Source organism: Oncorhynchus nerka, linkage group LG23 (genome assembly GCF_034236695.1).
Source record: "Oncorhynchus nerka isolate Pitt River linkage group LG23, Oner_Uvic_2.0, whole genome shotgun sequence".
Classification (NCBI taxonomy): Eukaryota; Metazoa; Chordata; class Actinopteri; order Salmoniformes; family Salmonidae; genus Oncorhynchus; species Oncorhynchus nerka.
In genome coordinates, this window is record NC_088418.1 from 40,057,929 (window position 1) to 40,085,767 (window position 27,839).

Here is a 27,839-nt window from a genome sequence, read left to right on the forward strand (position 1 = left end):
TACCCATAACATGATGCAGCCACCACTATGCTTGAAAATATGGAGAATGGTACTCAGTAATATGTTGTATTGTATTTGCCCAAACATAATACTTTTCAAGACAAAAAGTTCATTGGCAATTTTCTTTGCCCTATTACTATTACTTTTGGAATATTTAAATGTTTTACAGGCTTACTTCTTCCCACTCTGTCAATTAGGTTAGTGTTGAGTAACTACAATGTTGTTGATAAATCCTCAGTTTTCTCCTATCACAGCTATTAAACTCCGTAACTTTTTTAAAGTCAGCATTGGCCTCATGGTGAAGTCCCTGAGCAGTTTCCTTTCTCTCCGGCAACTGAGTTAGGAAGGACGCCTATATCTTTGTAGTGGGTGTATTGATACACCATCCAAAGTGAAATTAATAACTTCACCATGCTCAAAGGTTTATTCAATGTCTGTTTGTTTTTTTTAACATTTTTTTTTTTACCTCCCCACCAATAGGTGCCTTCTTTGCGAGGCATTGGAAAACCTCCCCGGTCGATGTGGCTGAATCTGTGTTTGAAATGCACTGCTCGACTGATGGACCTTACAGATAATTGCCTATGTTAAAACACTATTATTGCACACAGTGAGTCCATGCAAGCTATTTACATAGTTTGTTACGGCAAGCCTAAATAATTTCAGGACAAAGGGATTGAATACTTATTGACTCAAGACGTCAGCTTTTCATTTGTGATGATTTTTTAAAGTTTCTAAAAACATGACTCCAGTTTGACATTATGGGGTGGGGTATTGTGTGTAGGCCAGTGACAAAAAAAAATAAGAAATTTAATCAATTTTAAATTCAGGCTGTAACACAACACCATTTTGAAAAAGTAAATGGGTGTGAATACTTTCTGAAAGCACGGTCATGCATACATCATCAGATAAATGTTTGTGATTTGGAAAATAACATATACTTAGTTTTACCTGCATTAAGTACCAATTTCAGTTCAACAAAAGGCTTTGACAGAGCCTGGTCAGCTGTGGGGGCAATATCATACACCACACATCCCTGTATGACACCCTTTGTTATGTCCAGAATTAAGAAATAAGTCATTTGTGATACACAGAGTCGAAGGCTTTAGACAGGTCAATAAAAAGGGCTGCACAGTGATTCTTCTTATCCAAACAATTGAGAACGTCATTTTAAACCAAAGTAGCCGCCGAGATGGTGCTATGAAATGGTCTGAAACCTGACTGGTGTACATTTAGAATACATTTCGTAGTTAAAAAGGATCCAAGTTAAGTATTTACCAAGGATTCTAGAATCTTTACTAGGCAAGAGAATTTGGAAATGGGGCGATAATTATTTAGGTCACACTGGTACCAGAAATAATTGAAAGGTTAAACAGATGTTTTAAAGATACTACAATCAGAGGAGCAGAAAACTGCAGCAAGAAAGGATCAAGCAAATCAGCCCCGGTGGATATTTCTACATAAATCTAGCAAAAGGTGTCACAAGTAGGGAGTTGTTGAAATGAAAACAAAGATTCAAAGACTGTTGTCTGACTGTTGTTTAACTGTTTGTGCGGCTGTTGGTGGGACAAGACGTGATGACATACTCTTTCCATCAGCCACCAGCAGCTTGCCGTTTTTGGACCACATGATTGCGGCGGCAGGGTTTGCATCTTCGGCCGTACACACGCCTAGCTGAAAGAGACAAAAAACAACATAACAAATCAAACCAAAAGCAGCTCCGTTATTAAGAACTGGTTCCCTAGACACAGATTGTTTTGGAGATCTTTTGGAGATTGAGAATGCTTTTTAATCCAGGACAAGGCTACATTTGTGTCCGGGGAACCAGCCCTAAGATACTAAAGTGAAAGTGTACAGTCTATATATGGATGCACTGAGAGTTCATTGCTGAATCTCTATTCCTGGAGCCCAGTGGTTATTGTATGACGGTCAGAGTAAACAGCATTCAGGGGCATGACTAGAGAAACCGAGAGAACAAAGGAGACTAGTGCCTTTTAAATACTGGTGTCATGTGTCATTTCCTACCACACTGATAAAAGCTGAGTCATTGGTCCAGATAGCCAGATTCTTTCCACGTCATATGGTTGTTATATCAGTCTATAATCTGCATATACCTGTGTAGAACCTGTGTATCTGCCCATTGAAATGTTTGAAGTACTTTGGAACATTTCCTGGTAATCGACCACAGTAGGAATGTTGATTATGACTGTATGCATTTATACAGTGAGCTCCAAAAGTACTGGGACAGTGAATTTAGTTGTTGTTGTTGTCTTGGCTCTGTACTCCAGAACTTTAGATTTTAAATTATACAATGACTATGAGGTAAACAACATTTTAAAAATGATTTAACCTTTATTTAACTAGGCTAGTCAGTTAAGAACAAAGTCTTACTTACAATAACGGCCTACTCCGGCCAAACCCTAACCCGGATGATGCTGGCCCAATTGTGCGCTGCCTTATGGGACTCCCAATCACGGCCGGTTGTAATACAGCCTGGAATCGAACCAGGATCTGTAGTGACACCTCTGAGATGCAGTGCCTTAGACAGCTGTGCCACTCATTAAAGTGCAGATTGTCAGCTTTAATTTGAGGATTTTTTCATCCATATCGGGTGAACCGCTTAGAAATGTACAGCTCTTTTAGAGTATTGGGACAAATTCACTTATATGTGTAATAAAAAGTGAAGTATTTGATCCCATATTGATAGCACGCATCAAGCTTGTTACTCTAAAAATGTGTTGGATGCCATTCCTGTTTGTTTTGGTTGTGTTTCAGATTATTTTGTGCCCAATAGAATAGAATGGTAAATAATTTTTTGTGCCATTTTGGAGTCACTTTCATTGTAAATAAGAATATGTTTCGAAACACTTCTACATTAATGTGGATGCTACCATGATTACGGATAATCCTCAATGAATCATGAATAATAATGAGAGAGAAAGTTAGACGCACAAATATCATGCCCAAGACATGCTAACCTCTCACCATTACAATGACAGGGGAGATTAGCATTTTTTTAAATTTATGATATATAAAGGTTTTACTACTTTAATACACATATAACTAGTCCCTTAAAATGGGGGACGATGGGCAAAAAGTGCTGTCATTTCTAAACGGTTCATCCGATGTAAGATAATAACTTCAAATGAAAGCTGACAAATCCAAAATGCTGGAGTACAGCCAAATCCAAAACAAATAGTCACTGTCCCAATACTTTTGGAGCTCACTGTATATCTATAATAACAATCCTTATCATGACAACATAAGGCTGTGATTACTTTTTTGATCGACTCCCCTACTATTACATTCCATTTTGGAAGAAAGTGGCCTGTCATTTCCTGGAAATGGGATGGGCTGTATACCTGACAGGTACAGCTAGCTCCGGTCTAACCATGAAGGTTCTAAAAGTTCCACCGTGACAGTTGGCACCGGACTGCAGAGGCCTTATTTTAGCAACGCATCCCCAACAAACACTGCCAACCTGGATCGGATGGAGAAAAATGAAAGTGCAAAAAGTCCATCACAGGAAAAGCGTGAGCCTCATCAATAAAGATGTGACACGATTAGGTGATGTGGAGGCAACCGTGTGTGTGTGTGTGTGTGTGTGTGTGTGTGTGTGTGTGTGTGTGTGTGCATCCGCTAGGCAGGGGGATAAAGCTCAAAGTGGGTTGAAGAGTATTTGCAGGCGGTGTGAGCCACAGGCAGTGTAGGTATGTCGGATGATGCATAGTTTCGGGCGTGTGAGGTGGCATGAGGAATCGAACCCCCCTCCAGAGGAGCGAGGCAGAAGGATGGAAGCGGGGATCCCACTGGGCGGGCCGTCAACAGCAGATAATGGACAAGGCCCTAGGAAATAATCCTGCTACAATACATCATGCCACACCCCCACCACTGGTGGCAGAGCTGCTGTTCACAACTTCATTAATGTGTCGGTCTGTCCTAAAGAAACCCACACTCACACAAACCAGACACTAACAAATAACAGACATTATACAGGGCAGTGGGGATCTCCATCTTCTTGGAGATTTGGATACCATTTTTAGACAGCAATAAGTCAAGGCTGTGAACCCTCACATGGCAGTCATCTTTTGATGACACGCACGCACACAGTAACACCGTATATCAAGTCTGAAACTGGAATGTTTTGGCTTTGAAGTGACTCACTGCTCTCGAAGTAAGCTGTCTGAGAAGGCGCTCCATTCCGTATGCATGTGCATGTTAGAGAGAGCGAGAGAGAGAGAGAACGAGAGTGTGAAAGCAAGTGAAAGAAAGAGCGCGTGAGAGAGAGAGCGCCCTTTGAACATGACATACCTCAGTGGGCGTTTTCTCAAAACAGAGCCCCCCCCCACCTTTTCCTCTCCTTGGATACCATCCCTGTCTCTGCTAATACAAACACTGCAAGAAGTGGAACTACAACGAAAAAGAGTCTGGAACCAGTAAGCCTCCGCAACCAAATGGAAACCTCCAACACCACTGAAACCAGACACAAATCTCACAGGCACATGCACACGCACATTATAATATTATCTATTCTTGTCAGACATAGTAACTAGGCACTACAATTTCATTGCATTCTTATGGCACTCAAGTTTCTTAGACAAAAGGACAATCTCTTTTATTCAGATGTTGCGTAGTACAGTACCTATTTCCACATCATTCAAAGTCCTATTTTTACTCTAACTTCTGTAATTAGATTGGCGTATGAACCACGCATGCCTCACCTCATCCCTTTCACGGGTTATCAGTGTAGACGTCTTTCTCACTCTCCCGTTCTCACACACACAGACCAAAAGTGCAATAAGCTCTTCAATAATGTTTCAATTGTTAGGCGAGAATAGTAATACAAATGGCGACGCGAGATCCAAAAGAAATGTACATTGCATTCTGGTGGATTGACTCCCAACAGTTTACATCTACACTGTACAAAAATAAACGCAACATGCAAAAATGTCAAAGATTTTACTGAGTTACAGTTCATATAAGGATATCAGTCAATTTAAATAAATTCATTAGGCCATAATCTATAGATTTCACAAGACTGGGAATACAGATATGCATCTGTTGGACACAGATACCTTTTTAAAAATGTAGGAGCGTGGATCAGAAAACCAGTCAGTATCTGATGTGACCACCATTGACTCAAGCAGCGCGACACATCTCCTTCGCATAGAGTTGATCGGGCTGTTGATTGTGGTCTGAGGACAGTTGTCCCACTCCTCTTCAATGTCTGTGCGAAGTTGCTGGATATTGGCGGGAACTGGAAGACGCTGTCGTACACGTCAATCCAGAGCATCACAAACATGCTCGTCCTAGAATTGCAGAATTGCAGGAAGTGTAATTGCTGCCTCACCATTGTGTTCCTGTCTCTGTCATTTCAGGTCACAACTTGTAAACTTGTTTACGTGCTGCTGTGCGGTTTGTTGCTAACGTTTCTTTGCTACCTGCCAACTTTACGGTTTTAACTTTTTAATTATCGTTTTATATGTTTTATTTTTCCCCTCGCTCAACCTTTTTTGGACATGGTTCGTCAGGACCTCCAAAGCTAAGTAGTAACATTAACATGATGCCTTCTAATTCGCTGTACTCATAGTATACAGGAGAACGATCGCCTTACGGCGAGGATAGCTGTGCTGCAATCCCAGCTTCAGACGCAATTGTTAGGCAAGGGTAATTTCAGTGTAGGAAAGGATGAAACAGCGTCTGTGCCACCAGTAAGTACAGATAGTAGTATAAATCCCCTCGCAGTCCCCGCAGCCGGACAACATTCTCATGGCTTCTGGAAGGAAATGCTGTAGGAATGCTCAACCTGTGTCGCTCATTCAGCTGACAGAAACTTTCTACCGGTTCTCCCCATTAAGCAATGAGTCGGAGTCAGAGTCCGAGCCTTCTCTGGTCTATCCTCCTCCCGTTACGGGGTCTGAGCCTCCCACCATTAGCTCTGACAAATTGAACACCCTAGTCATTGGTGACTCCATTACCCGCAGTATTAGACTTAAAACGAATCATCCAGCGATCATACACTGTTTGCCAGGGGGCAGGGATACCGACGTTAAGGCTAATCTGAAGAGGGTGCTGGCTAAAGCTAAAACTGGCAAGTATAGAGTATAGAGATATTGTTATCCACGCCGGCACCAACAATGTTAGGATGAAACAGTCAGAGGTCACCAAGCTCAACATAGCTTCAGCGTGTAAATCAGCTAGAAAGACGTGTCGGCATCGAGTAATTGTCTCTGGCCCCCTCCCAGTTAGGGGGAGTGATGAGCTCTACAGCAGAGTCTCACAACTCAATCGCTGGTTGAAAACTGTTTTCTGCCCCTCCCAAAAGATAGAATTTGTAGATAATTGGCCCTCTTTCTCTTTCCCACAAATAGGACCAAGCCTGGCCTGTTGAGGAGTGACGGACTCCATCCTAGCTGGAGGGGTGCTCTCATCTGATCTATGAACATAGACAGGGTTCTAACTCCCCTAGCTCCACAATGGAATAGGGTGCAGGCCAGGCAGCAGGCGGTTAGCCAGCCTGCCAACTGAGTGGAGTCTGCCACAAGCACAGTCAGTGTAGTCAGCTCAGCTATCCCCATTGAGACTGTGTCTGTGCCTCAATCTAGGTTGGGCAAAACTAAACATGGCGGTGTTTGCCTTAGCAATCTTACTGGAATAAAGACCTCCTCCATTCCTGTCATTATTGAAAGAGATTGTGATATCTCGCATCTGAAAATAGGGCTACGTAATGTTAGATCCCTCACTTCGAAGGCAGTTATAGTCAATGAACTAATCACTGATCATAATCTTGATGTGATTGGCCTGACTGAAACATGGCTTAAGCCTGTTGAATTTACTGTGTTACATGAGGCCTCTCCTCTCCTCCTACACCAGGAGACCATATCCCCCGTGCATCCCGCAAAGGCGGTGTTGCTAACATTTATGATAGCAAATTTAAATAATTTCATTTTTTTTTTTAAATGACTGCATTTTCGTCTTTTGAACTTCTAGTCATGAAATCTATGCATCCTACTCAATCACTTTTTATAGCTACTGTTTACAGGCCTCCTGGGCCATATACAGCGTTCCTCACTGAGTTCCCTGAATTCCTATCGGACCTTGTAGTCATGGCAGATAATATTCTACTATTTGGTGACTTTAATATTCACATGGAAAAGTCCACAGACCTTCTCCAAAAGGCTTTCGGAGCCATCATCGACTCAGTGGGTTTTGTCCAAAATGTCACAGGACCTACTCATTGCCACAGTCATACTCTGGACCTAGTTTTGTCCCGTGGAATAAATATTGTGGATCTTAGTGTTTTTCCTCATAATCCTGGACTATCGACCCCCATTTTATTACATTTGCAACAAATAATCTGCTCAGACCTCAACCAAGGATCATCAAAAGCTGTGCTATAAATTCTCGGACAACCCAAAGATTCCTAGATGCCCTTCCAGACTCCCTCCACCTACCCAAGGACATCGGAGTACAAACATCAGTTAACCACCTAACTGAATAACTCAATTTAACCTTGCGTAATACCCTAGATGCAGTCGCTTCCTAATAACAAAAAACATTTGTCATAAGAAACTAGCTCCCTGATATACAGAAAATACCCGAGCTCTGAAGCTTCCAGAAAATTGGAACAGAAATGGCGCCACACCAAACTGGAAGTCTTCCGACTAGCTTGGAAAGACAGTACCGTGCAGTACCGAAGAGCCCTCACTGCTGCTACACCAAACTGGAAGTCTTCCGACTAGCTTGGAAAGACAGTACCGTGCAGTACCGAAGAGCCCTCACTGCTGCTACACCAAACTGGAAGTCTTCCGACTAGCTTGGAAAGACAGTACCGTGCAGTATTGAAGAGCCCTCACTGCTGCTCCATCATCCTATTTTTACAACTTAATTGAGGAGAATAAGAACAATCCCAAATGTATTATTGACACTGTCGGAAAGCTTACTAAAAAGCAGCATTCCCCAAGAGAGGGTGGCTTTCACTTCAGCAGTGTTAAATTCATGAACTTCTTTGACGAAAAGATCATGATCATTAGAAGGCAAATTATGGACACCTCTATAAATATGCGTATTTCTCCAAAGCTCAGTTGTCCTGAGTCTGCACAAAACTGCCAGGACCTAGGATCAAGAGAGACACTCAAGTGTTTTAGTACTATATCTCTTGACATATTGATGAAAATAGTCTTGGCCTCTAAACCTTCAAGCTGCATACTGGACCTTATTCCAACTAAATTATTGAAAGAGCTGCTTCCTGTGCTTGGCCCTCCTATGTTGAATGTAATAAATGGCTCTCTATTCATCGGGTGTGTACCAAACTCACTAAAAGTGTCAGTAATAAAGCATCTCCTGAAAAAGCCAAACCTTGACCAAGAAAATATAAAAAAACTATCGGCCTATATCAAATCTCCCATTCCTCTCCAAAAATGTTGAAGAAGCTGTTGCGCAACAACTCACTGCCTTCCTGAAGACGATGTATACAAAAACGCTTCAGTCTGGTTTTAGACCCCATCATAGCACTGAGACTGCACTTGGTCTACATGGACAAGTTCTGGCCTGGTTTAGATCTTATCTGTCAGAAAGATAGCATTTTGTCTCTGTGGATGATTTGTGTTCTGACATATCAACTGTAAATTCCGATGTTCCTCAAGGTTCTGTTTTAGGACCACTATTGTTTTCAATATATATTTTACCTCTTGGTGACGTCATTCGGAAACATAATGTTAACTTTCACTGCTATTTGGATGATACACAGCTGTACATTTCGATGAAAGACCCAAAATTGCCCTCCCTGGAAGCCTTTGTTCAAACATAAGGAAGTGGATGGCGGCAAATGTTGTACTTTTAAACTCGGACAAAACAGAGACGCTAGTTCTAGGTCCCAAGAAACAATGAGATCTTCTGTTGGATCTGACAATTAATCTTGATGGTTGTACAGTCGTACAGTCATCTCAAATAAAACCTTGGCGCTACTCTGGACCCTGATCTCTCTTTTGCCGAACATATCAAGAATATTTCAAGGACAGCTTTTTTCCATCTTCGTAACATTGCAAAAATGTGTCCAAAAATTATGCAGAATAATTAATCCATGCTTTTGTCACTTCTAGATTAGACTACTGCAATGCTCTACTTTCCGGTTACCCGGATAAAGCACTAAATAAATACAGCTGCTAGAATCTTGACTTGAACCAAAAGATTGGATCATATTACTCCAGTGCTAGCCTCCCTACACTGGCTTCCTGTTGAGGGCTGATGTCAAGGTTTTTATTGCTAACCTACAAAGCATTACATGGGCTTGCTCCTACCCATCTTTACGATTTGGTCCTGCCGTACACACCTACACGTACGCTACGGTCACAAGACGCAGGCCTCCTTACTGTCCCTAGAATTTCTAAGCAAACAGCTGGAGGCAGGGCTTTCTCCTATAGAGCTCAATTTTTATGAAATGGCCTGCCTATCCATGTGAGACGCAGACTCGGTCTCAACCTTTAAGTCTTTATTGAAGACTCATCTCTTCAGTAGGTCCTATGATTGAGTGTAGTCTGGCCCAGGGGTGTGAAGGTGAACGGAAAGGCACTGGAGCAACGAACCGCCCTTGCTGTCTCTGCCTGGCCAGTTCCTCTCTCTCGACTGAGATTCTCTGCCTCTAACCCTATTACAGGGGCTGAGTCACTGGCTTACTGGTGCTCTTCCATGCCGTCCCTAGAGGGGTGCATCACTTGAGTGGGCTGAGTCACTGACGTGATCTTCCTGTCTGGGTTGGTGCCCCCCCTCTGGTTTGTGCAGTGGGGGAGGTCTTCGTGTGTCATTCTCTGCCTTGTCTCAGAATAGTAGGTTGGTGGTTAAAGATATTCTTCATGTGGTGTGAGGGCTGTGCCTTGGCAAAGTGGGTGGGGTTATATCCTGCCTTTGGCCCTGTCCGAGGGTATCATCGGGTGGGGCCACAGTGTCTCCCAACCCCTTCTGTCTAAGCCTCCAGTATTTATGCTGCAATAGTTTGTGTCGGGGGACTAGGGTCAGTCTGTTATATCTGGAATATTTCTCATGTCTTATCCGGTGTCCTGTGTGAATTTAAGTATGCTCCCTCTAATTCTCTCTCTCTATCTCTCTTCTCTCGGAGGACCTGAGCCCTAGGACCATGCCTCAGGACTACCTGGCCTGATGACTCCTTGCTGTCCCCAGTCCACCTGGTCGTGCTGCTGCTCCAGTTTCAACTGTTCTGACTGCGCCTATGGTACCCTGACCTGTTCACTGGACGTGCTACCTTGTCCCGGACCGGATGTTTTGGACTCTCTCTCTACCGCACCTGCTGTCTCTAACTCTGAATGATCGGCTATGAAAAACCAACTGGCGTGTACTCCTGGCACAGCAAGAGAGGACTGGCCAACCCTCAGAGCCTGGTTCCTCTCTAGGTTTCTTCCTAGGTTCTGGCCTTTCTAGGGAGTTTTTCCTAGCCACCGTGCTTCTACACCTGCATTGCTTGCTGTTTGGGGTTTTAGGCTGGGTTTCTGTACAGCACTTTGTGACATCGGCTGATGTAAAAAGGTCTTTATAAATACATTTGATTGATTGATTGACTGCTCAATGGGTGACATGCCTGGTGAGTATGTAGGCCATGCTAAAAACGGGGTCATTTTCTGTGCATTATCATGCTGAAACATGAGATGATGGCGGCGGATGAAATGGCAAGACAGAGAGGAAGTGGATAGAGTCAAAGTTGCAGGACCATTATCATATTCTGAGACAGCAACTTGGCATATATAACAAGGCAATTAGAAATGCCAAACGGGCTCATTTTTCTAACTTGATCACTATTAATCAGAATCATTTGAGAGTGCTCTTCTCGACCATTGATGATCTGATAAATCCTACCCCATATTTCAGAGATAAGATAACAAACATTATGCTGGGTATCAGTCAAGCAAGACCTGATGAGAAGTTTGATGATATGTGCCCTAGCCTACCACGCAAAGGCACTATGGATTTATTGTCCCTGGTTGACACAAACATGTTCGGGGAAAGTGATATCACATTCACAACGTAAGCCTTCTAACTGCCTTCTCGATCCGATCCCCACCACCTTCTTCAAAACAGTGGTTACATATCTAAATAAGTGCAAGCTATTGTTAATCATTCTCTGTTCACAGGCACTTTGCCCACAGCACTAAAAACTGCTAACTTAAATTTTCTTCAGAAGGGGTTTCATCTTGATTCTTCAGCTCTTAGCAATTTTCAGCCAATCTCCAACCTTCCATTCTTAAGCAAAATTCTGGAGAAATTGGTTTTCATACAGCAAAATTATTTTTTAAGTACCAACTGTATTTTTTTTAAATTCCCAGTCTGGTTTTCAGGCCCACCACAGCACAGAGACAGCCTTAGTTAAAGTAGTAAATTATCTTTAAGCCAACACAGATGCCAAACAGCTCTGTGTCCTTGTGCTGCATTTGACACGGTTGACCATGATGTCCAGTGGACAGACTGGAGAGGTGGGTTGATCTAAATTGGTTTAGGACCTATTTAACAGGTTGAGTCTTTTGTCACCTTTGGTGAACATAACTCAGACAAAATGCATATCACATGTGGCATTCCATAAGGTTTGATTTTGGTTTGGATACTGTTCAGTTTATATATATGTTACCCCTTGGCAGCGTTATCAGAAAGCACAGCATTGATTTCCACTGCTACGCAGATGATACACAACTTTACGTTTCTGTGTCTCCTGAGGATTTTAGCTCCACGGATAAATTATTAGACTGTTTGAGTGATTTAAATACATGGATGGCTCACAACTTCCTCCATCTAAATCAAGACACGGCCGAGGTACTTATTGTTGGAGCCAAAGCACAGAGAGAGAATCTGGCAGCACATTTTAATTCACGGGCAATAAAGATAATACCAGGTAAAAACCTAGGTGTTATTTTAGAACTACATTTCAAATCACACATTAGGAATGTGACCAAAATAGCTTTTTACCACCTGAGAAACATTGCCTAGGTGCGGCCGTTTCTCTCTCAGGCTGACACAGAGAAACTCCTCCATGCTTTTATTACAGCAGGCTTGACTACTATAATGCTCTCCTGTCTGGTCTACTCAAGAAAGCCATTGGTCAACTGCAAAACATACAGAATACTGCAGCAAGGGTACTGATCAAGAACAGACGCAGAGCACACATTACAGTTTGTGTAGAAATCTTTCGGTTGTGCAAACCCAGTTTCATCAGCGAGACGGGTGGCTGGTCTCAGACCATCCCGTAGGTGAAGAAGCTGGATGTGAAGGTCCCTGGGCTGGCGGGGTTTCATGTGGTCTGCAGTTGTGAGGCTGGTTGGACGTACTGCCTTATTCAATAAAACAACTTTGGATGCAGCTTATGGTAGGGACATTAACATTAAATTATCTGGCAACAGCTCTGGTGGACATTCCTGCAGTCAGCATGCCAATTACACGCTCACTCAAAACTTGAGACATCTGTGGCACTGTGTTGTGTGACAAAACTGGACTTAGAGTGGCCTTTTATTGTCCTAAGCACAAGGTGCACCTGTGTAATGATCATGCTGTTTAATCAGCTTCTGGATATGCCACACCTGTCAGGTCGATGGATTATCTTGGCAAAGGAGAAATGCTCACTAACAGAGATGTAAACAAATTTGTTTACATTTTAGGGAAATAAGCTTTTGTGCGTATGGAACATTTCTGGGATCTTTTATTTCAGCTCATGAAACATGGGACCAACACTTTTAACGTTGTGTTGATATTTTTGTTCAGTATTTATAGTTGGTGAGTTGGGGCAAAAGTCTGCTATGTTCTGTGTTAAATGTGTTCTACTTACCGACGTCAGTTTGCCGTTCTCCAGCTCTTTGGCTTTGTCTTTTATCTGTGGTGGCAACGGCTTCTCTGCAAAAACGATGAACAATAAACCCGTGAATAATGTAAATGCTCTACTCAATGCTCAAATTTAACCAGTAATACTACTACATAGTGTAATGAGTGGATGATGTAGGCTGGACTTATGGTTGGTTGGCAATATGGCAACATGACAACAAGTTGCATAGAATTAGTACTATTTTCTCTATGGAAATAAATCCATCTATACCCTCTCATCCTGCCTTCAGGGTGGTGTCTGACAACCCCATGAAACCAGGCCTGAAGGTTCCCTTGAAAAAGGTAATGTCCCTAACTCTGTAATGCTCCCCTGTGATTCACTGAGACACACACATAAGACAATGTTTCGATCAGGATCGTATATATTTGGTTTTTCTGCCTGCACCTATAGGCTATCCCCGAAGCGGAAGTGACCTCCCAAGGGAGAACAGGTTTGTCTAAGTGAAGCGAAACTTGTACCTGTGCATCTCCATCAAAAAGTTTGTAACTTTTCTAGACTTTGAATATGTCATCCAGTGCCTAGGGAGACATGTTTTTATATTAAGTGTCATCACAGCTTCCACTTTAGGTCTGAGATTAAATGTTGATTTCAATCCACCCACTATTTTGAATATTTTCAAAGGCTTCTCAAGCTCGCCACAACAAGGGGAAGCTGTAAGATACATCCATTTTATTTTGTACCTAATGAACATAACCCAGATGTAGCTACTACTTACTGTGGACCAAGACGTCGACAGGGTGCTCGTCCAGGTTGGAGCCGTACACAACCATGCAGGTGAAGGTCCTCTGGTCCACCAGGGAACCCCCCTGGATCATGAGGCTGGAGTTGGCCGCGATGGTCACTCGGTCCTTGTAGCCGTCCATGGCCTGGATCTGGGCCTGCTCCTTGTGCGCCTGCTTAACCAGGAGGTCTCCGGAGGTGCCGTCATCCATCTTCTGATTTGAGCAAAGCCACAGAGGACCGTCACGTTAAGTTGCACAGTCAGACTTCAGCAATTCATCAGACACTTTCATCTTGAGACACATTTGTACACAGATTTGTGTTGACCTTGATTCAAGAGTAGCCTTCACTGTAATTGTTTTAATGTATTTTATGTACAGTACCAGTCAAAAGTTTGGACACACCTACTCATTCTAGTTTTTTTTTTTAAATGTTTACTATTTTCTACATTGTAGAATAATAGCGAGGACATCAAAGCTATAAAATAACCCATATGGAATCATGTATTAACCAAAAAGGTGTTAAACACATAAAAAAATATTTCATATTTGAGATTATTCAAAGTAGCTACCCTTTGCCTTGATGACAGCTTTGCACATTCTTGGCATTCTCTCAACCAGCTTCATGAGAGAGTCACATGGAATGCATTTCAATTAACAGGTGTGCCTTGTTAAAAGATCATTTGTGGAATTCCTTTCCTTTTTAATGTGTTTGAGCCAATCAGTTAGGTAGGGGTGGTATACAGAAGATTGCCCTATTTGGTAAAAGACCAAGTCCATATTACGGCAAGAACAGCTCAAATAAGCAAAGAGAAACGACAGTCCATCATTACTTTAAGACATGAAGGTCAGTCAATCTAAAAAATTTCAAGAACTTTGAAAGTTTCTTCAAGTACAGTCTCAAAACCATCAAGCACTATGATGAAACTGTCTCTCATGAGGACCGCCACAGGAAAGGAAGACCCAGAGTTACCTCTGCTGCAGAGGATAAGTTCATTAAGAGTTACCATTAAGAGTTACCAGCCTCAGAAATTGCAGCCCAAATAAATGCTTCACAGACAATCAGATTCCAAACGCTCCACCATGGCCAAGACCAAAGAGCTCTCCAAGGATGTCAGGGACAAGATTGTAGACCTACACAAGGCTGGAATGGACTACAAGACCATCGCCAAGCAGCTTGGTGAGAAGGTGACAACAGTTGGTGCGATTATTCGCAAATGGAAGAAACACAAAATAACTGTCAATCTCCCTCGGCCTGGGGCTCCATGCAAGATCTCAATGATCATGAGAACGGTGAGGAATCAGCCCAGAACTACACGGGAGGATCAGCTGGGATGGGACCAAAGTCACCAAGAAAACAATTGGTAACACAGTCCGCCGTGAAGGACTGAAATCCTGCAGCCCCCGCAAGGCCCTCCTGCTCAAGAAAGCACATATACATACCCGTCTGAAGTTTGCCAATGAACATCTGAATGATTCAGAGGACAACTGGGTTAAAGTGTTGTGGACAGATGAGACCAAAATGGAGCTCTTTGGCATCAACTCAACTCGCCGTGTTTGGAGGAGGAGGAATGCTGCCTATGACCCCAAGAACACCATCCCCACCGTCAAACATGGAGGTGGAAACATTATGCTTTGGGGGTGTTTTTCTGCTAAGGGGACAGGACAACTTCACCGCATCAAAGGGACGATGGAACAGTCAAATCTTGGGTGAGAACCTCCTTCCCTCAGCCAGGGCATTGAAAATGGGTCGTGGATGGGTATTCCAGCATGACAATGACCCAAAACACACGGCCAAGGCAACAAAGGAGTGGCTCAAGAAGAAACACATTAAGGTCCTGGAGTGGCCTAGCTAGTCTCCAGACCTTAATCGCATAGAAAATCTGTGGAGGGAGCTGAAGGTTCGATTTGCCAAATGTCAGCCTCGAAACCTTAATGACTTGATGAAGATCTCCAAAGAGAATATTGGACATAATCCCTCCTGAGATGTGTGCAAACCTGGTGGCCAACTACAAGAAATGTCTGACCTCTGATTGTCAACAAGGGTTTTGCCACCAAGTACTAAGTCATGTTTTGCAGAGGGGTCAAATACTTATTTCCCTCATTAAAATGCAAATCAATGTTTAACATTTTTGACATGCGTTTTTCTGGATTTTGTTGTTGTTATTCTGTCTCTCACTGTTCAAATAAACCTACCATTAAAATTATAGACTGATCATTTCTTTGTCAGTGGGCAAACGTACAAAATCAGCAGGGGATCAAATACTTTTTTCCCTGACTGTAGATGGATATAATTACTTTTAGCATAGACATTGCCATTTAGGTCTTCCAATATTTAAAAGTCAACTGGGTGGGGATTCCTATGGGCTGGAACTGCTCAGACAATGCACTCAGAGAGCATAGGGGCTAGGGGCTTTATTTAATCCGCAAATAAATTTAAAGGCAGAGTGCATTCACGATAAACACTGCATGTCGGCTAAATCGGAAATGATCTTTACATTTCTATCGCGGAATCTGTAACACTTCAAGACCAAGATTTATACCAGGACATTGGTCCCAAAATACAAACCCAGACTCAGTGAGTTGAGACCATGACAAGTTAAATACCAAATCGATGTGGTCTCAAGAGTCCATCGGCCCTTTCTTCAATTGTAAGAAACTCAAGTAGAGTAAACTTGAGTATAATACAGTACAGCACAGTAAAGTAAAGTAAAGTAGAGCACAGCATTTTTTTGAGAAAGCATTCTTTTGAGAAAGGTGTTTAAAAATATACTACTAATTAGATCATTATCATTCAATGTAATAATAGATGAACTCAAGATGTTCTATTGAAATAAAAAAAGAATATTGAAATAAAAAAATACTGAATTGCTTCATTCTCAATTATGAATTTTAGGAGTTAGGGTTTGGGACAGCCACTTCTAAATATAAATAGGTGTATAAAAAATTACTTTGGATTAAAAAAAATTCAACAATATGTATGTTATTGCCTTGGATTGAATTACAACATATGAGATTTAACCGTTTTTTTTTATATTTTTTGGGGGGTGGAACAGGGTTTCAACCACCAAAAACGTGTTCCGTCTCTAGACGCTGTCTAGACCGCCTCATTAATGATTCAATACGCTTGTTGTCATGTTCTCTTGGATAATAATCATGTGGAAAGTGTGCGTGTAAAATGTGCTGATTTAAAATCAGTTTGTTTGACTTCAGCTTTTGGATGACCTACATCTGTAGCTGGAACAGACAATGGGAGACAAATGACAGTAAAAAGACAACTTACATATTTCCATTTAGTGAAGATAAGATCCTCTGGCTTGGCAGCTCCATTATTGCATGGCACTTCGATCGTCTCTCCGTACAAGCCTATTACAGTTACTGTGCTACGAACTGAAAAACAAAAAATTAAAGAAGGTTGAAAGTGCAACACAGGATTTTCCACAAAAAATGGCATTGTAATTTCAGAAAATGTCCATAATATACATACACTATATATACAAAAGCATGTGGGGACCCCTTCAAAACAGCTGATTCAGCCATTTCAGCCACACTCGTTGCTGACAGGTGTATAACATCGAGCACAACGCCATGCAATCTCCATAGACAAACATTTGCAATAGAATGGCCTTACTGAAGAGCTCAGTCACTTCCAACGTGGCACTGTCATAGGGATGCCACCTTTCCAAAAAATACAATTTGTAAAATTTCTGCCCTGCTAGAGCTACCCCGGTCAACTGTAGGTGCTGTTATTTGTGAAGTGTAAACATCTAGGAGCAACAGCGGCTCAGCCTCGAAGTGGTAAGCCACACAAGCTCACAGAACAGGACCACCACATAGTGCGTAAAACATCGTCTGTCCTCCGTTGCAACACTCACTACGAAGTTCCAAACTGTCTCTGGAAGCAACGTCAGCATAATAACTGTTTGTAGGGAGCTTAATGAAATGGGTTTCCATGGCCAAGTAGCCACACACAAGCCTAAGATCACTATGCGCAATGCCAACTGTCAGCTGGGGTGGTGTAAAGCTTGCCTCCATTGGACTCTGGAGCAGTGAAAACGCGTTCTTTGGAGTGATGAATTGTGCTTCATCAGCTGGCAGTCTGACGGACGAATCTGGGTTTTGCATAATGGCAATTGTAAAGTTAAGTGGAGGAGGAATAATGGTCTGGGTCTATTTTTGATGGTTCGGGCTAGGCCCCTTACTTCCAGTGAAGGGAAAGCTTAACACAATTCTGTGCTTCCAACTTTGTGGCAACAGTTTGGGGAAAGCCCTTTCCTGCTATCGGGATGAATTGGAAAGAAGACTGCAAGGCTGAATCGCCCAAAATCAGTGCCCAACTTCATTAATGCTCTTGTGGCTGAATGGAAGCAAGTCCCTGCAGCAATGTTCATCTAGATTCCCGTAAAATATCTTTCCAATAACAAATATAGTTTTAACAGCTGTTTGAAGCTGGTGGACAAAAACCACTGTGGAAGCTGGTGGACCTAAACCGAAAGTAACTTTCGTTTTGCTCCCAGATTGACAACAGATACCACTCCAACGGTAGAAATCAATAGGCAAATATCACAGTCAAACAGTACACTGGCTGGTAAGTATTACTGTGAAACAATATAATTTAATGCAAAAATTGTGTGTGCAAATCCTATGTGTAGCACCTTTAAATTGAGCTCTATGGGGATCGCATAGTGTTAGATCACTGTGGGGTACCTGGACAAGGTCATGCAAAACAAAGTCACCTGGGAAGGCAAACAATGCAAGCAGGGATCCTGCAACTGAGTAACATAATTCTAAGGTGCCGCATTTTTGGTGAAGAACTTCCCAACCAAACAGTTTCCATTTCAAAGTGCTTCTCTGTGAGTAATATGTGACAGTGGTAAGCTAGGGTCCAACACCCCGACGAGGCAGCTGAGCCACACTGCCATCCCTAACCATTTCATTCCAGGAAAACAGAGCAGGCCCTATGGTAGAGGTTGCCATGGTGACAATGAGGCCCCGCCAGGCAGTGAGTTGGACAGCTTTAGGAGAGGAGATGAATGGCACAGGTCACAGGGAGCAGGACTGGAGGGATCTTCTCACTCCAACCACTTCTATAGGTTCCTTGCTGTCTTTGAGCTTTTATGCCAAAGAAGCAGAGCAAGGCAGAGTTCAAATTCTGGTCATACCAAAGCAATAAGCTATTGGCAATCCCAACACAAATCAACAGTACACAGACAAAGTGGCATTTGCACTTGCCTAAGTAGCCTCATGTTCCCATTCTATTTACATTCTCAATATCCCATGCGTAAGTGTATTACGGTGCTGATGAAGAAAATGGGCGCATGTGATTTTGGTCACTTAATATAAGACACGAGGTACAAGACAATTCAGCACAGAGCTTATAGTTACGAGTACTCTAAATATAACTGCTAAAATGCACAAGAGTCAATTGAGGAAGTGGTGTGAGTGTCTGACTCAAGGTCCCTTCAATAAGTTCATTGTTTGAGTCAAAGATGTACATCAAACTTTATTGCTTGGAATTTGAGAAGACGCTAACCTTTCAAAGTGAGTATGTGAGAGGGACTCAAAATGGATTTTAACCAACTGTTTTTCTCCTAATTCCACTTACACAAAATAAAACGTATTTCACAAAATGGAAGACCTTGACATTTTCCAGACCTGGCTCAAAATGTTCTTTCAAAATACTTTAGGTGCACTTGATGAATGTAGCGAACCGGGAATGCTGGTCTGGTTTGAACAGCCCAGTCTCATCTGAGAATTAAATGAAGCTGCGCTCTGATAACCCCATGCTGAGCTGTCTGGAATTGGAGGGAAAAATCTCCCAAGTATGATAGGAGCAGCATGTGCAGTCAGCCTACTGCTCCATGTAGCCCATGAAAGTGTGTCCGTTCAAATAAAAACAAAATACTCTCCGACTAGTAACTGCCCTTCCTCAAAAACAAATCCTGGCAACTGATTCTGACCTGCAGCAATGGGGTTGTTCCCACTGGTTTAAAACGGGTTGAATCAATGTTGCTTCCACGTCATTTCCACGTGTGATGACGTCAAATCAACGTGGGAAACTAATTAGGATTTGTAAAAACTCAAAACGTAAGGGCATTTGTCTATTTGTTTTTTACCCAATGTTTAACTGAATCCAATGACCTTGTGAAGTGTTTTATTCATTTCACGTTGAACTCACGTTGACAACTCAACCAAATGTAAATCAAAACTAGACGTTGAACTGATGTCTGTGCCCAACGGATTTGCTCTGGCTGAGAAGTGCTATGGTTTTTATCTTGTACAGGTGATTGTGCAACCTAACAAATGAATGCTTTTGACCAGGGAACAGATGTTTATTTGCATGGCCTATACCCTTTAAACTATTTCCTCAAGCGCATACTATACTTGTACTATGAGGAAAGTGTCGGTGGACAATCTTTCTTTGCTGTCAAATTACAAGTAAACTATATGGATTTGTATAAAGAACTAGAGTTTAACTCATTCCATGCTTCACGCACATCTAATATTAATGTTTCGTGATTTCTTAGAACTTATTCAGAATGATGATACTGAGAAATGTACTTTGACAGCTTTTGAATACTTTAATTACAGGCTCAAAATATGACGGAAGTTTACCTTCATGTGGTTGTGCAGGTGTGCGAATAATTAAAGGAAGATAAGTCTGCCTTCAGGTGTTCAAGGAGTGTGAAAAAAAACAACAGCTTGGTGTGAGGCTAACATTTACAATAAATTCACCTGTCAAAATCAAAATATGTCTCTATGTAGAATAAGGGATTAGCTGCATAAGGAAGTTACACATTTAAAAACATTAATATTGTTCTATCAAGCACTATCACAAACCATTCTAAAAAATCTTATTTGAAACAAGAGGCATAAGTCATGAATGGTTATAATGGCACTATAATACAATTAGTCTTCAGTAAGGTTTCTTCAAATGTGGCCAACATTACCAAACCGAGCCAAGTAGTCAGACTACAGCATAAACTTGCAATGTAAATGTGACCCGTTTCAGGAAACTATGCATATGTCGCAAGTCACAACTTCACAGGAGAGCCATTTTAACTTTTTTTTTTTTTTTACATAATGCATTTTTTGGCAGAAATGCCTTCTGGAACATGTGAACATTCATGTGCCTTAATAACAAACTTGTATACCATCTGTAAAAATGTTATATTACAAGCCTTGTTGGTTAAGCCACAGAAAAAGAGGCAATCTTCCCACTAGCCATGATTGGATGAGATAATGAGTGGGCTGGACATGCCGAGAAAGCAGTTCAGATTGGTATGCCATATAAACTCAGCAAAAAAAGGTCCATATTTGTATGAACATAACAAGATTCAACAACTGAGACATAAACTGAACAAGTTCCACAGACATGTGACTAACAGAAATTGAATAATGTGTCCCTGAACAAAAGGGGGGGGGGTTAAAATCAAAAGTAACAGTCATCTGGTGTGGCCACCAACTGCATTAAGTACTGCAGTGCATCTTCTCCTCATGGACTGCACCAGATCTGACAGTTCTTGCTATGAGATGTTACCACACTCTTCCGCCAAGGCACCTGCCAACAGGTCCCAGACGTGCTCAATGGGATGGAGATCCGGGCTCTTCACTGGCCATGGCAGAACTCTGACATTCCTGTATTGCAGGAAATCACACAGAACGAGCAGTATGGCTGGTGGCATTGTCATGCTGGAGGGTCATGTCAGGATGAGCCTGCAGGAAGGGTACCACATGAGGGAGGAGGATGTCTTCTCTGTAACGGACAGCGTTGAGATTGACTGCAATGACAACAAGCTCAGTCTGATGATGCTGTGACACACTGCCTCAGACCATGACAGACCCTCCACCTCCAAATCGATCCCACTCCAGAGAACAGGCCTCGGTGTAACGCTCATTCCTTCAAAGATAAACGCGAATCCGACCATCACCCCTGGTGAGACAAAACCGCAACTTTTTGCCAATCCTGTCTGGTCCAGCGACGGTGGGTTTGTGCCCATAGGAGACGTTGTTGCTGGTGATGTCTGGTGAGGACCTGCCTTACAACAGGCCTACAAGCCCTCAGTCCAGCCTCTCTCAGCCTACAGTCTGAGCACTGATGGAAGGATTGTGTGTTCCTGGTGTAACCCAGGCAGTTGTTGTTGCCATCCTGTACCTGTGCTACAGGTGTGATATTTGGATGTATCGATTCTGTGCAGGTGTTGTTACACGTGGTCTGCCACTGCGAGGGCGATCAACTGTCCGTCCTGTCTCCCTGTAGCGCTGTCTTAGGCATCTCACAGTATGGACATTGTAATTTATTACCCTGGCCACATCTGCGGTCCTCATGCCTCCTTGTAGCATGCCTAAGGCACGTTCAGGCAGATGAGCAGGGACCCTGGGCATCTTTCTTTTGCTGTTTTTCGGGGTCAGTAGAAAGGCCTCTTTAGTGTCCTAAGTTTTCATAACTGTGATCTTAATTGCCTACCATCTGTAAGCTGTTAGTGTCTTAACGACCGTTCCACAGGTGCATGTTCATTAATTGTTTATGGTTCATTGAACATAATGGGAAACAGTGTTTACACCCTTTACAATTAAGATCTGTGAAGTTATTTGGATTTTTACGAATTATCTTTGAAAGACAGGGTCCTGAAAAAGGGACGTTTCTTTTTTTGCTGAGTTTAGAAGGTTTCTGTCTATTTTAGCTGGTCAGTCTGTGTTGGGTAATCCTGTCAAATGCTGCTTTTTTTGTATGTATTGTGTAGTGGAGCTGCACAGATAAGTGTTACTCTCCACTTTCTGGAGGATCAAGTTTTGAAATCAGTGGAATTAGAGTATGATAGCTAAAGAGATGGAGAAAACACCTGTCTCCAGATTACATCTTCAAACTAAGGGCAACTGTGGCATGGCATGGAATCCGTGACAGGGAGAAACGTACATCGTGTATGATTTTGTATACAGGTAAGATAGTCTAGCATTAGCTAGCCACATTTTCAGAATAATTTTGACAGAAAGTGGTTTCATTTCAAGCTAAAGTGTACTGTTAGCTAGCTAGCTAACTTTAGCTGGCTGGCTCCCTAGCTGACATTATTTGTATCCCAGAGCTGTTTGCTTCGCTAGTTAGAGCCTAATGTTAGCTAGCTAACATTGAACCATGGATGGTTATCTCCCATTAGATTCATGCAGCGGAGTAATGACATGATTTGGCACTATGTTCATTGTTGTTTAACTAGCTAACGTTAGCTGGCTGGCTCGTTAGCTAGCGTTACATGATCTTACACATTCTTTATCTAGCTAGGTAGTTACATGTCTTAAGCTAAAGTGTACAACATGCGTTGGATATGGAAGGTGTCAGTAAACGTCTGCAAAAAGCGTAATAAAATTGTTGCCCGCAGAGCTGGTTAGGCTGTTTTCATGTTATCTATAGGTACACAAATCAAGTGTGCGCTCTGAACGCGCCGAGGGCGAAACGAGATAGGTGGGGATAAAGCTTAAGGTGTGAACGATGCTGAATGAGTGTAGACAACGAGGAGCTCTTCAGCAGATCCCAAAACATTCAAAGGCCATTTTCTCAAAAGTGAGTTTACAAGTTTATCAACCTTCAAAGCAGAATTACTTTCCCATTGTTCCTCAACAATGCAGTGTATGATATACCATTTTGTACTACATAAGACCGAATCCAGGTGGTGAGTCACATATGTAAATAAAATGTAAATTTCTAAGGGTTTTTCCCTGTCCTCCAACACTCAAAGTAGTTTCAACCACTTTCCTTTGCATGCCGCCAATAGACTCACAGGATGCCCTCTATAATGCTGGGTCATACCGTTCCACAAAGAGAAATCTTTCAGCAAAGGTTGCAAGACCATTACCGACATAAAGACCCTCTTCCCTGCCATGCTTTTGTTGCTGAGATCAAACTAAGAGAGAGGAGGATTGCTAAGGTTGGACACAAAATAAAAGAAACATGAGTCAATTATGGATACAAAGTATATTGAAAGCAGGTGCTTCCAAACAGGTGGGATCTTGAGTTAATTAAGCAATTAACATCTCATCAACAAGGGACATTTATAAACATAAACAGTTGCCCATTATTTTGGCTACCATGGCTAGAAGAGATCTCAGTGATGTTGAAAGAGGGTTCTCAAAGTAGCATATGGGGTTTAAATGGTGTGTGTGTGTGTGTGTGTGTGTCAGTCACCAGATCTCAACTGAACACTTATGGGAGATTATGGAGCGGGGCCTGAGACAGCATTTTCCACCACCATCCCTCCAATAGTGTTCTAGACACTAGACACTAGACAGAATCTATTGAAGCTGTTCTGGCAGCTCGTGGTGGCCCAACGCCCTTAAGACACTTGATGTTGGTCTTTCCTTTATTTTGACAGTTCACATTAGTTCGGATAGACTCTAGCAAGTCAGTCAACCATCTAGCCTGCAGTCCTCTCTGTAATTACTCATATCTAACGCTCAATCCAAATTAACTTCAGAAGATCTGAAAATCCTCCTCTGGCCTCCATTTGACCATTGGCATAATGACAGCAACAAGCACCAAAGAGCTGCTGGAACTGTCCTCACCTCTTGCATTGCAGCAGACACACATAACGAGCAAGAGCTTCCCCGCCTGAGATGGAGCTGGAAATGTATCGCAAATTGGGAAATCAACGCTTTCCCACTTTTTTCCATAGCAGAGTGTGTGTTTTTTTTATTTTTTATTATTTCACCTTTATTTAACCAGATAGGCTAGTTGAGAACAAGTTCTCATTTACAACTGCGGCCTGGCCAATATAAAGCATAGCAGTGTGAACAGACAACAACACAGAGTTACACACGGCGTAAACAATTAACAAGTCAATAAGAAGTAGAAGTAGAAGAAAAAAGAGTCTATATACATTGTGTGCAAAAGGCATGAGGTAGGCGAATAATTACAATTTAGCAGATTAACACTGGAGTGATACATGATCAGATAGTCATGTACAGGTAGAGAAACTGGTGTGCAAAAGAGCAGAAAAGTCAATAAATATAAACAGTATGGGGATGAGGTAGGTAAATTGGGTGGGCTATTTACCGGTAGACTATGTACAGCTGCAGCGATCGGTTAGCTGCTCAGATAGCAGATGTTTGAAGTTGGTGAGGGAGATAACGGTTGAAAAGCATGGATTTGGTTTTACTAGCATTTAAGAGCAGTTGGAGGCCACGGAAGGAGTGTTGTATGGCATTGAAGCTCGTTTGGAGGTTAGATAGCACAGTGTCCAAGATAGGGCCAGAAGTATACAGAATGGTGTCGTCTACGTAGAGGTGGATCAGGGAATCGCCCGCAGCAAGAGCAACATCATTGATATATACAGAGAAAAAAGTCGGCCCGAGAATTGAACCCTGTGGCACCCCCATAGAGACTGCCAGAGGACCGGACAATATGCCCTCCAATTTGACACACTGAACTGTGTCTGCAAAGTAGTTGGTGAACCAGGCAAGGCAGTCATTAGAAAAACCGAGGCTACCGAGTCTGCCGATAAGAATACGGTGATTGACAGAGTCGAAAGCCTTGGCCAGGTCGATGAAGACGGCTGCACAGTACTGTCTTTTATCGATGGCGGTTATGATATCGTTTAGTACCTTGAGCGTGGCTGAGGTGCACCCATGACCGGCTCAGAAACCAGATTGCACAGTGGAGAAGGTACGGTGGGATTCGAGATGGTCAGTGACCTGTTTGTTGACTTGGGTTTCAAAGACCTTAGATAGGCAGGGCAGGATGGATATAGGTCTGTAACAGTTTGGGTCCAGGGTGTCTCCCCCTTTGAAGAGGGGGATGACTGCGGCAGCTTTCCAATCCTTGGGGATCTCAGACGATATGAAAGAGAGGTTGAACAGGCTGGTAATAGGGGTTGAGACAATGGTGGCGGATAGTTTCAGAAATAGAGGGTCCAGATTGTCAAGCCCAGCTGATTTGTACGGGTCCAGGTTTTGCAGCTCTTTCAGAACATCTGTATCTGGATTTGGGTAAAGAAGAAGCTGGAGAGGCTTGGGCGAGTAGCTGCGAGGGGGGGCGGAGCTGTTGGCCGAGTTTGGAGTAGCCAGGAGGAAAGCATGGCCAGCCGTTGAGAAATGCTTGTTGACGTTTTTGATAATCATGGATTTATCGGTGGTGACCGTGTTACCTAGCCTCAGTGCAGTGGGCAGCTGGGAGGAGGTGCTCTTGTTCTCCCAGAACTTTTTGGAGTTAGAGCTACAAGAATGCACTATTTCTGCCTGAAGAAGCTGGCCTTTGCTTTCCTGACTGACTGCGTGTATTGGTTCCTGACTTCCCTGAACAGTTGCATATCGCGGGGACTATTCGATGCTATTACAGTCCGCCACAGGATGTTTTTGTGCTGGTCGAGGGCAGTCAGGTCTGGAGTGAACCAAGGGCTATATCTGTCCTTAGTTCTGCATTTTTTTAACGGCGCATGCTTATCTAAAATGGTGAGGAAGTTACTTTTAAACAATGACCAGGCATCCTCAACTGTGTGTGGGCACCATCTGAAGAAGACTGCCTTGCAAGTGATCAAGCCCCGACTTATTGCTGTTAGCCGAATGGCACAGAAGGTCATGATCCCCACTGTTTGTTTAGTCTAGCCCTCATAGCCAGAGCCAGGGGAGGAAAAATAACAAGGTCTATACCACAAGGGTACGAATGTTACATTTCCTCCCTCCAAATGCACAGAACCTGCCCGGTGCCCTGCATAGTGTCTGGTATTTGTCTTTTAATATGTGCACTTAACAATGTGGATGCTCATGCACACACACATGCTCACAAGCACACACAAACACACAAAATGAACATGCGTTAATGAAAAAACGGAGAAAGACTAATTTCCTGCATGTCTTAACTTATGGGCCATGGATTTTCTGAATTCAAAATGTAGGCTTTAACACTTAAACTGCCGGGCCTCGCTACCCCCTTACTACTACATCAATGAGCAGACATTTGACTGCAACATTCTAAAAGTCAAACAATTATTTTATATCTGCTATCAGAAAAATTGTCCTTTGGTTGTGTTTCTGAAAGACTTCGGTAATATAAGAATATGAAAGAAAAAATAGCTTTCAAAGAACACAACACTATTTCAATTAGTTTATGTTACTGTAGGTGATGCTGCTGCGTGCTCACACATGGGTCGCAAAGGAACAGCGGTTGTGATATTTTGACAGAGCTCATCTCTTCCATTTTTATTTGGCAAAGGCACGTGTTTTGGAGACCTCAAAATCTGCTCTTTTTGATACTACACTGAACAATAATATAAAAGCAACATGCAACAATTTGAAAGATTTTACTGAGTTTCAGTTCATATTAGGAAATCAATCAATTTAAGTAAATTCATTAGATCCTAATCTATGCATGTCACATGACTGGGAATACAGATATGCATCTGTTGGTCACAGATACAGTACCTTTAAAAAGAAGGTAGGGGAGTGGATCAGAAAACCAGTCAGTATCTGAGGTGACCACCCTTTGCCTCATGCGGCGCAACACATCTCCTTCACATAATGTTGTCAGACTGTTGGTTGTGGCCTGTGGAATGTTGTCCCACTCCTCTTCCATGGCTGTGCGAAGTTGCTGGATATCAATGGCTGTGCGAGGTTGCTGGATCTTGGCATTTATTATGGATCCCCATTATAAATGGCTGCTGCCAATGGAGCAGCTACTCTTCCTGTGGTTCATCCATATTAAGTCAGTTACACAATTTTAAAAACATTACAATACAGTGGGATCCAGGGTGGTGCTGCTGACTTTTCTCACAGAAAAACTGTGGGTGGAAACGTAGTTATTGAGAGAGAAAAAACCCCACAAAAAAAACATGTTTTGGGTCAGTAGGTGCCCAACATAGCAACAGGTGGTGGTGTGTTGGACAGTCACCCACATAGATAATAGAACTCTATAGAGCCTGTCTGCATTGCTTATTTCTGTAACCATTAGCTTACCTGTGTAATACTGACATGAGCTCAGAACCACTTGTTTTGTAAACATGGTCCTGTTTTATCAATTGCTGTGCTGATCAATTGACAGTTCATTACCTCTGTCAAATGAATATGTAGTCTAAACTTATGTTTGTATTTGTTTTTGCAAAATAGATGGTGATGCTACATCAATACACATTTAAAATAGGCCTACAGTATTTTACTGTAAGAATATAAACATAATAAAATAGAAAGGATATTTTCCCCAAATGGCTATTGCCGATTAGCCAGTACTCACATGAGGAACACATGGAGCCACAGTTATTCTAGGAAAA

General features: G+C 42.4%; 1 protein-coding gene across 2 annotated transcripts in view; it reads right to left on the bottom strand.

The window, feature by feature from the left end:
* Positions 1-27,839, bottom strand: part of alcama (activated leukocyte cell adhesion molecule a) — a 75,358-nt gene that overhangs the window by 24,915 nt on the left and 22,604 nt on the right. For both annotated transcript variants that reach the window (XM_065008112.1, XM_029629949.2), the window contains exons 2-5: positions 16,874-16,980; positions 13,587-13,806; positions 12,818-12,882; positions 1,584-1,671 (exon numbers count right to left, since the gene is read on the bottom strand). In XM_065008112.1, the coding sequence (XP_064864184.1) occupies positions 1,584-1,671; positions 12,818-12,882; positions 13,587-13,806; positions 16,874-16,980 (480 nt within the window). The remainder of the gene's footprint in view (positions 1-1,583; positions 1,672-12,817; positions 12,883-13,586; positions 13,807-16,873; positions 16,981-27,839) is intronic.